The 16,629-nt window shown below is 43.6% G+C and overlaps 1 protein-coding gene across 1 annotated transcript in view; it reads right to left on the bottom strand.

The window, feature by feature from the left end:
• Nucleotides 1–1,208: 1,208 nt before the first annotated feature.
• The window catches only part of LOC129865543 (astrocytic phosphoprotein PEA-15), a 59,525-nt gene continuing 44,104 nt past the window's right edge, over nt 1,209–16,629 (bottom strand). Inside the window, exons 2-4 of the mRNA XM_055938412.1 lie at nt 2,585–2,759; nt 1,445–1,600; nt 1,209–1,345 (exon numbers count right to left, since the gene is read on the bottom strand). Of these exons, the coding sequence (XP_055794387.1) occupies nt 1,281–1,345; nt 1,445–1,600; nt 2,585–2,756 (393 nt within the window). The 5' untranslated portion in view covers nt 2,757–2,759 and the 3' untranslated portion in view covers nt 1,209–1,280. The remainder of the gene's footprint in view (nt 1,346–1,444; nt 1,601–2,584; nt 2,760–16,629) is intronic.

Below are 16,629 nucleotides of genomic sequence, written 5' to 3'. Positions count from 1 at the left end.
GCACATCAAAATATCCATCCTGCATGTCCTTGATATGTTAGATGAAATAGGTTACTTTTTTAATCATAGGCTACCATCTCAAGTGTCTTTCTTGGCACTGGAGAAAATTGTGTAGAGCCCTGCTACTAAAGCGAAGTAACTGCCCATTAAACATTTTTGTTGCTGTTGTTATTGAGTAAAATAATTACGTTTATAGGTACACCTTATTGTAAAAGCGTATGATAAAACATATACAAAAATATTATACCGATCAACACCACACGAAGCACTATAGTAACTATATATATATATATATTTTTTTTTTAAATATATTTTATAAGGATATAAAATATTTTGTTGACTTTTTTCATATCATATGGTTCGTATACTGCTTCATAAGGTGTTTTAAGTTGATCAATATAATCATTTTGTATACGTTTTTATAATACGCTTTCACAATAAGGTGTCTTTTATTAATAGAATTTCACAGTAAAGGAGCATTGAATCTCTGTGTAAAATCACAATGAGGGTAAATAAGTGTGACTGTTTAAGCGATAACATTTGACTAATGTTGAATTACCGAATACATAAACTTAATATCATAACATTTTCTTCTTTGATAATTCCATGCTATGTATGGCTGGTCTAAAGGCAAATATTGGCTTTTTCTACGACTATCTAACAAAATACTTTTTAATATCCAATGAACTGATGTCATCCGAGTTTTGAATAAAGGGAATATGACACCCTTTATTATAGGTGTCTTCTTGCTCAACTGATAAAGCAATGCATAATGCTAAGTTAAGTGGATGTCTAACTTACACTTAAGTCACATTTGCACGTAGTATCCCAATGCATGACTAAGTGAACATTGGACTGAAGTTAGGATTTGCCCCTTAGTGATATAGCAATTCAAGTGCACTGCAAGATTGATTGAATAATATGGTTGCACAGTTTTCTCAAAACAGTGTTACAGGTACACAAACTAACCCACACATCTTTTAACAAAGAGAGATAGGATTTTAGCTTTGGCTCTGTCTTTCTTTCTTTCTCTTTTTTGTTCTCTCCATCTTTCTCTCATCTTGAGCTCTTCCTCTCTTCAGTCAGGGAAGAGGCGATCGCGGCAAACGTGGCAGCGAAGCATCGTGGCGATCTGATTGGTTAATTGGAGAGGGGCTGCTAGTCTCTGTGTCATGTGGTGTCTGCTAGTGGAACGGGGGTGAGGCGGGGGCGAAGGGGGGGGGGGGGTCGAGATGGTTGGAGTGCCAGAGGTCAAAGTGCAAAGGTCAGGGGTGATGACCTCACACTTTTTTAGGGGGAGGAGCCAACTTGATGATCTCGTCTTCAGAGGGTTGGCGAATGATATCTGAGGAGAGAGAAAGAGAAAGAAGAAAGCGTAAAGTCTCAGTAAAAGTTGAATGTTTTTTGGCAGAGGTAATGCGTGTGAGCTTGGTGTCACACACACCTTTGTATTTCTTGGCGGAGGGGATGCGTGTGAGCTTGGTGTCGATCTCGTCGTCCTCAGAGATCTTGAGTACGGTGGTGCGATACTCAATGACCCGGGTCAGCAGGTCTGGTCGTCGTGATATCTCAAAGATGTGCTCGATGTACGACAGGTTATCTATAAGACGGGCAACATAGGGTGATCATTTTTGAGGTGCAAAACAGCAAAGATCTGTGCAAGAATACAAATTGAAATATGAAAGTGATTTCATTTGAAACGTTTCTTAAACGTGCATTATAAGATCTTCGCTCGTTTGCTCCATGAAATGACCCTCCATCCCTCCCTCTCCTCCGTCCCCTTCCTCTCTCTCTGCATCTCTCACACTGTGCCAGTTTGTCATTCTTCTCCCGGTCACTCTCCACTCCTAGAGCCCTATAAAATCTGTGTCGCGGAGAACGTTGACGGAATCCCATTTACACGGAATTCAACAATGTTCCAAAATGTATTGACCTTAGTAGGAAATCAACTACATGTATTGAAATTATTTGAAAATGTGTGAATTTACCCAAGTAAATCATAAGACATCAACAACATGCATCAGTGGTTCGTACTTTCCTGCAACTTTCTGAAACGGCACCGGAACGCCGAAGTCTGTGTGTATGTGTGCGGTGCACGCATATACTTTGTGTAGCCGCTAGCGATGATGATGCTACTGATAACATCTTCTGGTAGAGATGAAAAGGTTCCCCAAAAACCTTCTCAATTAAACTACAATTTAGCCTATCTGGCAGAATGATATCGTGATTATTTGCATCAATCCTGTGGCCATTTGTTCTGCAAACTCTGCAATCAGGTGAATACTACAGAAACATCACTAACAAAACAACGGTCTCTGGCTGGTGTGCACATGAATTAAAGGGTAACCACACCCCAAAATCTAAATTCCTTCGATTTTTCCCAGACCTCAAAAGTGGTCTCCTGATGTGGTTTAAGCATTGTTGTGGAGTTCGGGAAAATTTTGGGGAAAAAATTAACGGAATCAGGCAAAAAATATAACAGATTTTATAGGGCCCTACACTCCCCTCCCTCTCTCCCTTCCTCCTCCTCCCTTCCCTTCCCAAATGTTGAACCGGGAAACCTGGAAAACTCTCCCTCTCTCACCCTGTGCCAGCTTTTCGTTTTTCTCCAGGTAGTTGAACCACTCCTTGGAGGAGGTGATTGTGTTGCTCTGGTCTTCTGTGATGTCCTCCTTGCAGGCTGACTTGAGTTGGTCCAAGTCCTCGTTGGTGATGTTCTCAGACAGGTCACTGAGCAAAGAACTGTACTCCGACATGGTCTGAGGGAGGGAGGAGAAGGGAGGGCAGGAAGGGAAAGAGAGAAGAGAGAGAGCTGTTAGCTAATTTTGAAACAGTGAACCTTAAACACATACTTTGCATCAAAGTATGAGCGTGTGGCTACCTTTCTTTCGTGTGTCAATTTTCTTTTCTCTAGACATTACCCCTAACCACTGTCCTAAAGTCAGTTGTATTTCCAACTCTCTAATGGTTTGGGTTGTGTAATCTGATCCTACATCTGTGGTTAGGGGAAACATCTCTCTAGAGAGAAAGAGAGAAAAAGAGAGAGCGGGGGAGCAAGAGAGAAAGAGAGAGCGAGATAGATATATAGATAGAGAGAAATAGAAAGATGAGAGCGAATGGGAGATGGAGAATAGAAGAGTAAGATAGAATGGGGAGCACAGAAGCAGTCCTTCTATTCTATTGGATCTCTCCGGTAAAGTCAGGCAACTCTGTAGATGGGAGGCTGGAATGTGGCTATACTTACTACTAAGCCACACAAACATCAATACACATCAATACACTGTATGCGTCCGGGACTGTTAATATGACAATATTTAGCTGTTGTGTGACACTGTGGTGCCGATGTGACAATGCACTTGATAAGATTATCCTCTTTGTGAAAGAGTGTATTTGATGTGGGTGATTGAGTTTTGAGTAACAGTGTGACAGTAACTGAGTGTTTTTCAGGTGTTTCCTGTGTGTGTGTGTGTGTGTACTGTATGTGTGTGTGTGTGCTCTTGTACAATGGCATCTACCTACAATAAAAAGTAACGCATACGGTACACACATACAGCTGTCTTGTCTTGAAAAGCAGAAGAAGAATTCTTGGTGGATCTCTCCGAATGCGACTTGTGTGTGTGCATGTGTGTATTAGAGGAGGCTGGTGGGAGGAGCTATAGGAGGACGGTCCCATTGTAATGGCTGGACTAGAATAAATGGAACGGTATCAAACACATCAAACATTTGGAAACCAGAGGTTTGACTCCTTTCCTTCTATTCCATTCCAGCCATTACAATGAGCCCGTCCTCCTATAGCTCCTCCCACCAGCTCCACTGATGTGTATGTATGATTAACAAGGCTCAGGGATGACCTAAATACTAGAAGTGTCATACTCTCTTCTACCAGGAGAGGGCAGTGATCCATATACAGACCCAATGGTACACCAAACAATACGCCCAATGGTGTGTGTGTGTGTGTGTGTGTGTGTGTGTGTGTGTGTGTGTGTGTGTGTGTGTGTGTGTGTGTGTGTGTGTGTGTGTGTGTGTGTGTGTGTGCGCGCATCAATGGATGTCTTCTCCCTCCCTCAGTCATCTTTCTCCTGACAGACACTGTTACACGGTCAGTTTGTGTCATTTTCCCTTAAATGGTGAAGGTTATGATAGGGTGTGGGTGAAATGAACCTAGATCTGTGACTAAGGGAGAGCAATAAAACAACAGTGTGTTTTACTGGCCCTGCCGTCCCCCCCGCACCCCACCCCTCCAGCCACACATAGTCATTACCTTAAATGCCACATTCATCTCCCCTCAATTCAAAACAGTTTTCAGTCAACAAAGAGAGAGTGTTGCGTGGGATAATACACTCCTAGCGCCGGGTGAATGGAAAATGGAATGCAGTGCAGGTGTGTGTGTGTGTATTTGTTCAGATGAGTGTGAGTGCGAGCGTCAATGTGTCTGTCTGTCTGTCTGTCTGTCTGTCTGTCTGTCTGTCTGTCTGTCTGTCTGTCTGTCTCTCCTCTCTCTCTCTCTCTCTCTCTCTCTCTCTCTCTGTGGGCCCTCTCTCCCTTTCCCTGTAACCCTAAAGGGTCTCTCTATTGCAACACAATAAACCAGCCCTGCTTTTGTGTGTGTGGAGAAATACAACACGAGACAGATGTTCTATTCTATTACTTTTTAGTCCATTCTGTACCTTTCTAGTCTATTTCTCTCCCCCTTATCTCTCTCTTTTTCTCCCCGTCTCACTCGCTCTCTCTACTCTTCATCTCTCTCTCCATGCCTCCTACCTCCCTCTCCCTCTTTCTTAACCCCCCCTCGTTCTCTAGGATGAGGCTGACACTGCTTCCACACATAGTAGGGCCACTGTCTACCTCACATTCTCATGAACACAAACATGCTTTTGTCTGCTGCTCTCTGTCTCTCTCCCTCTCCCTCCACCCCTCCCTCCCTCCCTCTATCCCAGTGGGTGGAGGGTGAAGGGGGGAGAGAACGTCTGCTGGTCTCTTCTGTCTCTCTACCTATCTCCCTCTCTCTCTCACTCCCTCCACCCCTCTATCCCAGTGTAAGGAGGGTGGAGAGGGGGGACAAGGACGCCAGCCTAGCCCAGGCAGCCCCTCTCCCCCGTGAGTAAACTCCTAAATCTACCCCCTGGCAGCCATCTGGCCTAGCCCCAAGCAAAACGGGTTCCAACAGTATTCAATGTAATTTCAAACACTGCATCTGTGCTTCATTGAGCTTAACTGGCTTCATGGACCAAGAGAATAGTCTCAAATCTGTAATCCCCGCCCATCTGACACTAGGCAGGCTAGAGCAAAGTTACTGGAGTTTTAAATAGTATTTGAACCCAGTTCTGGCTGCTCTAGAGCCTAGCACACCATATAGACTGTTCATTTGACTAGAGAGCAATGCCACTGTGCTATTATCCACCTCGCAAACAAGACCTACTGTTCTCACACATACAGTTGAAGTCGGAAGTTTACATACACCTTAGCCAAATACATTTAAACTCAGTTTTTCACAATTCCTGACATTTAATCCTAGTAACAATTCCCTGTCTTAGGTCAATTAGGATCACCACTTTATTTTAGGAATGTGAAATGTCAGAATAATAGTAGCGAGAATTATTTATTTCAGCTTTTATTTCTTTCATCACATTCCCAGTGGGTCAGAAGTTTACATACACTCAATTAGTATTTGGTAGCATTGCCTGTAAATTGTTTAACTTGGGTCAAACGTTTCGGGTAGTCTTCCACCAGCTTCCCACAAAAAGTTGGGTTCATTTTGGCCCATTCCTCCTGACAGAGCTGATGTAACTGTGTCAGGTTTGTAGGCCTCCTTGCTTGCACACGCTTTTTCAGTTCTGCCCACTAATTTTCTATAAGATTGAGGTCAGGGCTTTGTGATGGCCACTCCAATACCTTGACTTTGTTGTCCTTAAGCCATTTTGCCACAACTTTGGAAGTATGCTTGGGGTCATTGTTCATTTGGAAGACCCATTTGCGACCAAGCTTTAACTTCCTGACTGATGTCTTGAGATGTTGCTTCAATATATCACATCACTTTCCCTCCTCATGATGGCATCTATTTTGTGAAGTGCACCAGTCCCTCCTGCAGCAAAGCACCCCCACAACATGATGCTGCCACCCCCGTGCTTCACGGTTGGAATGGTGCTCTTCGGCTTGCAAGCCCCCCCCTTTTTCCTCCAAACATAACAATGGTCATTCTGGCCAAACAGTTCTATTTTTGTTTCATCAGACCAGAGGACATTTCTCCAAAAAGTACAATCTTTGTCCCCATTTGCAGTTGCAAACCGTAGTCTGGCTATTTTTTAATGGCGGTTTTGGAGCAGTGGCTTCTTCCTTGCTGAGCGGCCTTTCAGGTTATGTCGATATAGGAGGACTCGTTTTACTGTGGATATAGATACGTTTGTACCGGTTTCCTCCAGAATCTTCACAAGGTCCTTTGCTGTTGTTCTGGGATTGATTTGCACATCGCACCAAAGTGCGATCATCTCTAGGAGAAAGAACACGTCTCCTTCCTGAGCGGTATGACGGCTGCGTGGTCCCATGGTGTTTATACTTGCATACTATTGTTTGTACAGATGAACGTGGTACCTTCAAACGGATGAACCAGACTTGTGGAGGTGTACAATTTTTTTTCTGATCTCTTGCCTGATTTCTTCTGATTTTCCCATCATGTCAAGCAAGGAGGCACTGAGTTTGAAGGTAGGCCTTGAAATACATCCACAGGTACACCTACAATTGACTCAAATGATTAGCCTATCAGAAGCTTCTAAAGCCATGACATAATTTTCTGAAATTTTCCAAGCTGTTTAAAGGCACAGTCAACTTCGTGTATGTAAACTTCTGACCCACTGAAATTGTGATACAGTGAATAATAAGTGAAATAATCTGTCTGTAAACAATTGTTGGAAAAATTACTTGTGTCATGCACTAAGTAGATGTCATAACCGACTTGCCAAAACTATAGTTTGTTAACAAGACATTTGTGGAGTGGTTGAAAAACGAGTTTTAATGACTCCAACCTAAGTATATGTAAACTTCTGACTTCAACTGTACACGTGTGCACGCACACAGGCAGGGACGCAGACACACACACACAGGCACACATACAATTGTCATGGAGCTAAAGGAAACAGCGGCCAAACTATGAGGGTAAAAACATGCCTCACACACCTGTTGAACCATATTTCTCACTGAGCCATGCAAGAGGGGGCAAAGTGAGAGCGATTCAGTATTCTCCTCTCTCTCACGGTCCCCCTTTCTCTTTCTCTCTGACCTCCCTCCCCCCTCGCTCTCTCACTCTCTCCCTTTCTTTCGCTCTCTCTCTCTCTCTCTCTCTAGCGCCATCACTCTATTGCAATAGCTACTCGACCTATGGATGCCTGTTCTCTATTGCTGGGTGAGTGAGGGGTGTGCTCGTCAAATAGAGCTAAGGGACCTGTATGGTCCATTTGTGTGTGTGAGTTTGTGTGTGTGTCTGAGTGGGGGGCACGTCGCTGTCTGGCTAAACAGGCGGCACCATACACACCGACACAGACACTACACTGTTGTAAGAATGATCAACAACCTCCCCTTTATTGCCCACACACACCACTACTACTACCACCACTACCCAAACTCCATTCACTCTTCACACTGCTCAAGTTGCCATGGAGACCGGGCCCTGCTTTGTCTTTCAGCCCGGAGACTGTTACCTAGCGACCAGGGAAAGTTCCACTCTACCCCAGAAGCTCCTGGTGCGAGAGAGAGAGAGAGTGAGAAAGGGCTAGCGGGATAGAGAGAGAAGGAGAAGGAGAGAAAGAGTAGAGAGTAGAGTGTTGAGCTTTTGAATGTGACAACATGGTGCCAATGTGACTATGGCGACAACGTCTGACTAATGTCAACACAGACACACACACTAACACACAGGCTCACTGTTCGACAGCTCCATGACGAATATATTTTGTGTGTGTGTGTGGGGGGGGGGGGGGGGGGGGGTTTTGAACCATGTGCCTCAAAGCTTGACCAGGCTAAAATGGCAAAAATACGATCTTTATATGTAACCATGACAACCACGTTGCTGTGAGCTGCAAAAATCACTCTGACCGGGATTTAGGAAGGGAATAAAACACCTCCATTTCTCTCTCTCGCTCTCTCTACCGCTATCCCTCCCTCTCAATCGACCTGTGTTATCTCCTTTTCTCTAATCTGCCTCTCTCTCTCACGCTCTCTTTACCCCCGCTTCCTCTGTTATGTGTTGCTCTCTGTCTGCCTCTCTCTCCCCCTCTCACTATTTTGCCCCTATTTTGTTTCATAGGGCATGATGACATGGCTCCCTCCCTCCCTCCTCCCCTCTCGCTTTCAGTATCTCTATGCCTGCTTTGTTGTCTCTCTATCAGCCGTTCTCTTGAATCTCTCACTCACTATTAAACCCCACTTCTCCGATCACTTTTCTAAACTCAATCCCTCCATGCCAGCCCCACTTCTCCTCTCGACTACAGTATTACAGTCATCTCGTAAAAATGATTGGCATCCTTGATAAAGATGAGTAAAAAAATTGTGTCTCAAATAGATAATATAAATTCTGAGCTATATTGTCTGCTCAAAAAACCTGGACAGTTCTATTATTTTATACTTATACAATCGTTTAGAGAAAGAGATTTTGTTGAACAAGTAATCTTTTTTTATCTCAAAACGATAGGTGTCAAAAGGATTGGCACCGCTGTTTTCAATACTTTGTGCAACCTCCCTTTGCGAGGATAATGGCACTTAGCCTTTTCACAGTATATCATGTTTTTGAGATTGGAGAACACACTGGGAGGAATCTTAAACCATTCTGCCATACAAAATATTTCCAGATCCTTGATATCCGTCAGTGTACGCATACGGACCCCAGGTTTTCAGTGGGTTCAAGTCCGGAGATCTTTGTGGATTTTGATGTGTGCTTGTCCGGTGTTCTTTATGGATTTTATTGTTTTATGCTTGTGGTCATTGTCTTGCTGGAAGATCCACTTGAGGCCAAGTTTCAGCCTCCTGGCAGAGGCAACTAGGTTTTCAGCTAAAATGTCCTGGTAATGGGTAAAGTCCATGATGCCATTGACCTTAACAAGTGCCCCAGGACCAATGCAAGCGAAACAGCGCCGTAACATCAATGATTCATCACCATATGTTACAGTAGTTATGAGGTCCTTCTCTGCATATGCATCGTTCTTTAAATGCCAAACCCACCGCTGGTTTGCGTGGCCATAGAGCCCTATTTTTGTCTCATCTGACCAAAGCACCGGTTCCAATCCAAGTGCCAAAGCCGTTTCGCAAACTCCAGGTGTTTCCATTTGTTGTTGCGCTTAAAAGGCTTTTTTACCCTAGCAACTCTTCCAAAGAGCCTATTGGAATGGAGGTGGTGTCTAATTGTAGTTTTGGAATCTTGGTGACCCCAAGATGCCACCAAGTTCTGTTATTCTCCAACTGTGGCCCTTGAATTTTTACTTGCCTCCCGAACCATCTTCCTCAGTATACGTGGGACAAGATACAAATGCGTCCTTTACCAGGCACGTTTACCACTGTTCCAGTGGTTTTAAACATCTTAATTACTGCCCTCATAGCGGTATCTTTTTTTTGTTGACGTTTTTTTTTTTAAACCCATTGCCTGATTTATGAAAATCCACAACCATGTGTCTCTTTTCGTCTGTGAATTCCTTGCCTTTCACAATGGTGATGGATGACAAATGGATTTTACATGCGTATTACCTAATTTTATATCCCAGTGAAACAGGAAGCCATGGAAGGCCACAATACAGTTCCTTAAAGCGGCAATCAGCAGTAGAAACAATAATTAAGCATCCTACCCGCCCCATTTCAGTAAAAAGTTGAGGGATGGGGCTGGAAAAAATGTAACCACTCTCAACTAAATTTTATAGAGGTATGGGTGCAAGGACTGACCATCCAGGATATTACAATTATAGGTTTAACCATGTTTTGAGGCTATATATATTTTTAAACTTACTTTGTTTACAAACATTTTAGTTCAACAACCTTATAACAGTGCATTTGGAAAGTATTCAGACCCCTTGACTTTTTCCACATTTTGTTACGTTACAGCCTTATTCTAAAATGGATGAAATCGTTTCCCCCCCCCCTCATCAATCAACACACAATACCACAGAATGACAAAGCAAAAACAGTTTTGACATTTTGGCACATTTTATTAAATATAAAAAACAGAAATACTTTATTTACAGACCTTTTGCTATGAGACTCGAACTTGAGCTGAGGTGCATCTTGTTTCTATTGATCATCCTTGAGATGTTTCTACACATTTTTTTTGCAAATTTATAAAAAAAAAAAAAAATGGAAATATGACATTTAGATCCTTTACTCAATCTTCTTGGGTATGACGCTACAAGCTTGGCACACCTGTATTTGGGGAGTTTCTCCAATTCTTCTCTGTAGATCCTCTGCCAGGTCAGATTGGGATCGTCGTTGCACAGCTATTTTTTAGGTCTTTCCTGAGATGTTCAAGTCCGGGCTCTGGCTGGGCCACTCAAGGACATTCAGAGACTTGTTCCCGAAGCCACTCCTGCGTTGTCTTGGATGTGTGCTTAGGGTCGTTGTCCTGTTGGAAGGTGAAGCACTCTGGAGCAGGTTTTCATCAAGAATCTCTCTGTACTTTGCTCCGTTCAACTTTACCTTGATCCTGACTACTCTCCCATCCCCACAGCATGATGCTGCCACCACCATGCTTCACCGTAGCGATGGTATTGGCCAGATGATGAGCGGTGCCTGGTTTCCTCCAGACGTGACGCTTGGCATTCAGGCCAAAGAGTTCAATCTTTGTTTCATCAGACAAGAAAATCTTGTGGTCTGAGAATCCTTTAGGTGCCTTTTGGCAAACTCCAAGCGAGCTGCCAAGCGGACTACAGGTGCCTTTTACTGAGGACTGGCTTCCGTCTGGCCAATCTACCATGAAGGCCTGATTGGTGGAGTGCTGCAGAGATGGTTGTCTTCTGGAAGGTTCTCCCATCTCCACAGAGGAACACTTGAGCTCTGTCAGAGTGATCATCAGGGTCTTGGTCACCTCTCTGACCAAGGCCCTTCTCTCCCGATTGCTCAGTTTGGCTGTGCGGCCAGCTCTAGGAAGAGTCTTGGTGGTTCCAAATGTCTTCCATTTAAGAATGATAGAGGCCACTGTGTTCTTGGGGACCTTCAATGCTGCAGAAATGTTTTGGTACCCTTCTCCAGATCTGTGCCTCGACACAATCCTGTCTTGGAGCTCTACGGACAATTCCTACCAACCTCATGGCTTGGTTTTTGCTCTGACATGCACTGTCAACTGTGGGACTTTATATAGACAGGTGTGTGCCTTTCCAAATCATGTCCAATCAATTTAATTTACCAGAAGTGGATAATCAATGGAAACAGGATGCACCTGAGCTCAATTTCGAGTCTCATAGCAAAGGGTCTTAATACTAAAAACCTGTTTTTGTTTTGTCATTATTCGGGTATTGTGTGGAGATTAATGAGGAAAAACATCTATTTAATACATTTTAGAATAAGGTTGTAATATAACGAAATGTGGAATAAGTCAAGGGCTGAATTCTTTCCGAATGCGCTGTATTTTGGGTTCTGATGGGCTACGACAGTTGAACTAAACTCATGAGGCATTTATAAGTTATATTCTTCAAGCATCATTGGGTACATATCATCAATTAATACGTCCACAAATCGATGTAGCCACTGCTGATTGCCCCTTTAAGCTGAGATGAAAAAGTTAAACGTTAATGCAGATTGGATTTTGTTTGATCTTATCGATAAGAATCTTTAGAGGTGCCAATCATTTTGACACCTATCTTTTTTTAGATACAAAATTATTAGTTGTTAAACAAAATCTCTTTCTCTGGCCAATTATATTTGTATAAAATTATATTCTTTTCAATATTTTCTGAGCATACAATATAGCTCAGTATGTGTATGATTTATTTTATACAGTCACATTTTCTGATCTTTATCAAGGGTGTCAATCATTTTGGAGGTGACTGTAAAATGTCCCATCTTGTGACTCTACCCAAAACAAACATAAACAAAACACGCACCCCAAAACAATGACAGGACACAGGAAATGACAGGGGACATCAGCCTCTCTGCACGGTATCACAGCACACCTCTGTTCTCTGTTAATACACCCTGGTGATCCCTGCTGGGCTAACGTCTAAACACAGACCTACTCCGTCCAAACTACTACGCACAGGACTTGTGGTCAGTTTAAATGAAAATAAGACTATTATTTGGTTATACTACTGTATATTTGGTGTTGGTTACTGTAAAATTTGATGAATGATTCTTGATTCATGAGTAATTCCTAACTTAGGCTCTGTGTCTAATTCAAATTCATCAGCGGTTTGAGTTGACTTGGGAATCAATTGGGCCATTGCATCCAACTTGGAATTAAAAAAATAACAATACATTATGTCTGATACTAACAGTGATGCACTATTTCACTGGCTAAGTCTGTCTGTTCTCTGTTCTACAACAATACGGTGTAGCTCTTTCATGCAGGCAAATTACCTAGTGGGTGGAATGTTATTAATATTTTTCATCATTTCATCATTAATAAACATTATTTATTTATTCACGCTGTTTTTATGTCAAACGGTTTTGTTATACTGGTAGTGTTATACCCAAGACGATTTGAGGCTGTAATCGCTGCCAAAGGTGCTTCAACAAAGTACTGAGTAAAGGGTCTGAATACTTATGTAAATGTGATATCAGTTTGTGTGTAGATTGATGAGGGAGGAAAAAACAAGTGAATCCATTTTAGAATAAGCATGTAAACGTAACAAATTGTGGAAAATGTCATGGGGTCTGAATACTTTCTGAATGCACTGTACACAGTCATGTAACACTGGTCATTTTAATAATGTTTACATACCTTTTAACCCACTTTATATGTATATAATGTATTCTAGTCAAGGCCTATCCTATTTAACTATTGCTGTACATATACCATTCAACCCTATGTATTACACTAAATACAGTACTAGTCAAAAGTTTGGACACCTAGTCATTCCAGGGTTTTTCTTTATTTTTACTATTTTCTACATTGTAGAATAATAGTGAATACATCAAAACTACGAAATAACACATATGGAATCATGTTGTAACCAAAAAAGTGTTAAGAAAATCTAAATATAATTTATATTTGAGATTCTTCAAAGTAGCCACCCTTTGCCTTGAGGACAGCTTTGCACACTCTTGGCATTCTCTAAACCAGCTTCACCTGGAAAGCTTCCGATGAAGTGGATGCTAAGCTACAGGACTGTTTCGCTAGCACAGACTGGAATGTTCAGGGATTCATCGGATAACATTGAGGAGTTTACCACATCAGTCACCGGCTTCATTAATAAGTGCTTCGATGATGTTGTTCCCACATCCCACATATCCCAACCAGAAGCCATGGATTGCAACATCCGCACTGAGTTAACGGGTCGTGTCATACTGCGGCACACCTTGCGTGCTGCCGCATCATTCTGTGGCACGTCATTTACTTGTCAGCCATTTTTTCTGCTACTGCAAGTTATTGCTAGTTTGACCACCAGAGGGCATCCTTGAGAAGCCTTGATAGTATTCCGTATTGGCATTACCAGAGAATTTAAAACCTTTTTTTGTAATAACATAGTATTTGGGAGTGATTTTAAGAAATGTGGCTTAATTAATATTATGGTGTTTCTAGTCAGAGAAAAACAAAACCCTCTGGGTTTCCGTTAGGATGGGATGGAAAATATGGCTCTGTACAACGTGACGGTCGGGAGTAGGCTACAGGATTGGAGGATTCTAAATTGTTTGCCTTCATTAGACAACTTTGTTCCAACATTTCTGTAAATCAGTGATATTTATTCCCATAGTAATTCGTTATGGATCCATACCTAAATCAACATCTGCATTTTGAGTATTTGTTGTCATTATTTTATTAACGAAATGGGTTTATTTTTTTTATTAGGCTACTGTGCAGTCTACAATACATACTGTAGTAAAACATGGGAAAGTGCCTAATTCCTTACATAAGGGAGAGCAGGCCATGTCTGTACACCAGAATGCAGGGCACGCAGGAGACCGGTGTTATTTCATAGTTGTGACGTCTTCACTATTATTCTACAATATAGAAAATAGTAAAAATAAAGAAAAATCCTGGAATGAGTAGGTGTGTCCAAACTTTTGACTGGTACTTGCTTAATTCATTAAATTAATATTATGTTTTTTCTATTCCAAGAAAAAACAAAAAACCCCGGGTTTCCATTCAGATGGAACGGAAAATATGGCGCTGTACGTGGAGGTCGGCAGTACAGCACTGGGCTATTTGGCTCAAGAATCCCTGCAGGGCACGAGGAAGGAGTAGGCTGTCCTTGTAAATAAGAATTTGTTCTTAATGGACTTGCCTAGTTAAATAAAGGTTACACTAAGAGCATAACATTTCTGAACCCTATTTTTCTAATTCTAGTCTAACCAATACCCAAACGGAGATTAAGTGAAAATAAAAATCTCATTGATTTGTCAAGACCAGTCCCCATGCTTGCCTCAGAGTAGAGCAAAACAGTGATAAAATAGTTGTAGGCTTTTGCTTCTAACTTTTATATGCTCTTTAAATAAATAAGACCTACACCACTTTTAACAGCACATTACGCAACACTAGTGAGACTCATTTCGCCTATGGTAGACCTACAGTATATCGAAAAATATATTTTTCAATGATGTGACTCCACCATGTCACGTTCCTGACCTATTTCTGTTAGTTTGTTGTATGTGTTAGTTGGTCAGGACGTGAGTTTGGGTGGGCATTCTATGTTTTCTGTTTCTATGTTGGTTTATGGGTTGCCTGGTATGGCTCTTAATTAGAGGCAGGTGTTTGGCGTTCCTCTAAGTAAGAGTCATATTTAGTTAGGTGTTTTCACAGTGTTCGTTGTGGGTGGTTGTCTCCTGTGTTTGTGTATGTCGTTGCGCCACACGGGACTGTTTTCGGTTTGTTTGTTTTTCGGTTTATGTAGTCTGTTCCTGTTTCATGCGTTCTTCGTTATATGTAAGTTCTTATGTTCAGGTGCGTCTACGTCGTTTGTTGTTTTGTTAGTGTATAATCGAGTTCGTGTTTTCTTTAATACATTTACATTTACATTTAAGTCATTTAGCAGACGCTCTTATCCAGAGCGACTTACAAATTGGAATGTTCATACATATTCATCCTGGTCCCCCCGTGGGGAATGAACCCACAACCCTGGCGTTGCAAGCGCCATGCTCTACCAACTGAGCCACACGGGACCAAGACCACCTCGGGCCGGCTTACATGGCACCATATAATAAATATGTCTTCAAACTCCGCTGCATATTGGTTCAATCCCTGCTCCTCCTCTTCTGATGAAGAGGAGGAGGAAAGCCGTTACAGAACCACCCACCAATCCAGAACCAAGCGGCGCGAAGTCGAGCAGGATTATACACAGGACTACTGGACTTGGGAGGACGAGCTGGATGGTAAAGGTCCTTGGGCTCACATTGGGGAATATCACCGCGCTCGTGAGGAGATTGAGGCAGCGAGAGCCCAAGAGCGGTGGTATGAGGAGGCAGCAAGGAGACGTGGCTGGAAGCCCGAGAGGAGACCCCAAACATTTCTTGGAGGGGGGGGGGGGGGCTAAGAGGTAGTGGGCCAAGGGCAGGTAGGAGACCTGCGCCCACTTCCCAGGCTTACCGTGGAGAGCGGGAGTACGGGCAGGCGCCGTGTTACGCAGTAGAGCGCACGGTGTCTCCTGTACGAGTGCATAGCCCAGTGCGGGTTATTCTACCTCCCCGCACTGGTAGGGCTAGATTGGGCATTGAGCCAGGTGTCATGAGGCCGGCTCAACGCGTCTGGTCTCCAGTGCGTCTCCTCGGGCCGGCTTACATGGCACCAGCCTTACACATGGTGTCCCCGGTTCGCCTACATAGCCCGGTGCGGGTTATTCGACCTCCCCGCACTGGTCGGGCGACGGGGAGCATTCAACCAGGTAAGGTTGGGCAGGCTCGGTGCTCAAGGGAGCCAGTACGCCTTCACGGTCCGGTATTTCCGGCACTACCTCCCCGCCCCAGCCCAGTACCACCAGTGCCTACACTACGCACCAGGCTTCCAGTGCGTTTTCAGAGCCCTGTTCCTCCTCCACGCACTCTCCCTATGGTGCGTGTCTCCAGCCCAGTGCCTCCAGTTCCGGCACCGCGCACTAAGCCACATGTGCGTCTCCTAAGTCCTGTGCACACTGTTGTTTCTCCCCGCACTCGTCCTGAGGTGCGTGCCCTCAGTCCGGTACCACGCACCAGGCCTAAAGTGCGCTTCGAGAGGTCAGTGTGCCCTGTCCCTGCTCCCCGCACTAGGCTTGAAGTGCATGTCCTCAGTCAGGTGCCTCCAGTTCCGGCACCACGCACCAAGCCTACAGTGCGTCTCAGCCGGCCAGAGTCTGCCGTCTGCCCAACGGCGCATGAACTGCCTGTCTGCCATGAGCCTGCAAAGCTGCCCGTCTGCCATGAGCCTACAAAGCCTTCCACCAGACAGGAGCAGCCAGAACCTTCCGCCAGACAGGAGCAGTCTGAGCCATCCGTCTCCGCAGCTCCATCTGAGCCATCCGTCTCCCCAGCGCCATCTGA

Source organism: Salvelinus fontinalis, chromosome 11 (genome assembly GCF_029448725.1).
Source record: "Salvelinus fontinalis isolate EN_2023a chromosome 11, ASM2944872v1, whole genome shotgun sequence".
Classification (NCBI taxonomy): domain Eukaryota; kingdom Metazoa; phylum Chordata; class Actinopteri; order Salmoniformes; family Salmonidae; genus Salvelinus; species Salvelinus fontinalis.
Note: the sequence above shows the minus strand (reverse complement) of the source record. Positions and strands in the feature narration are given on the sequence as shown.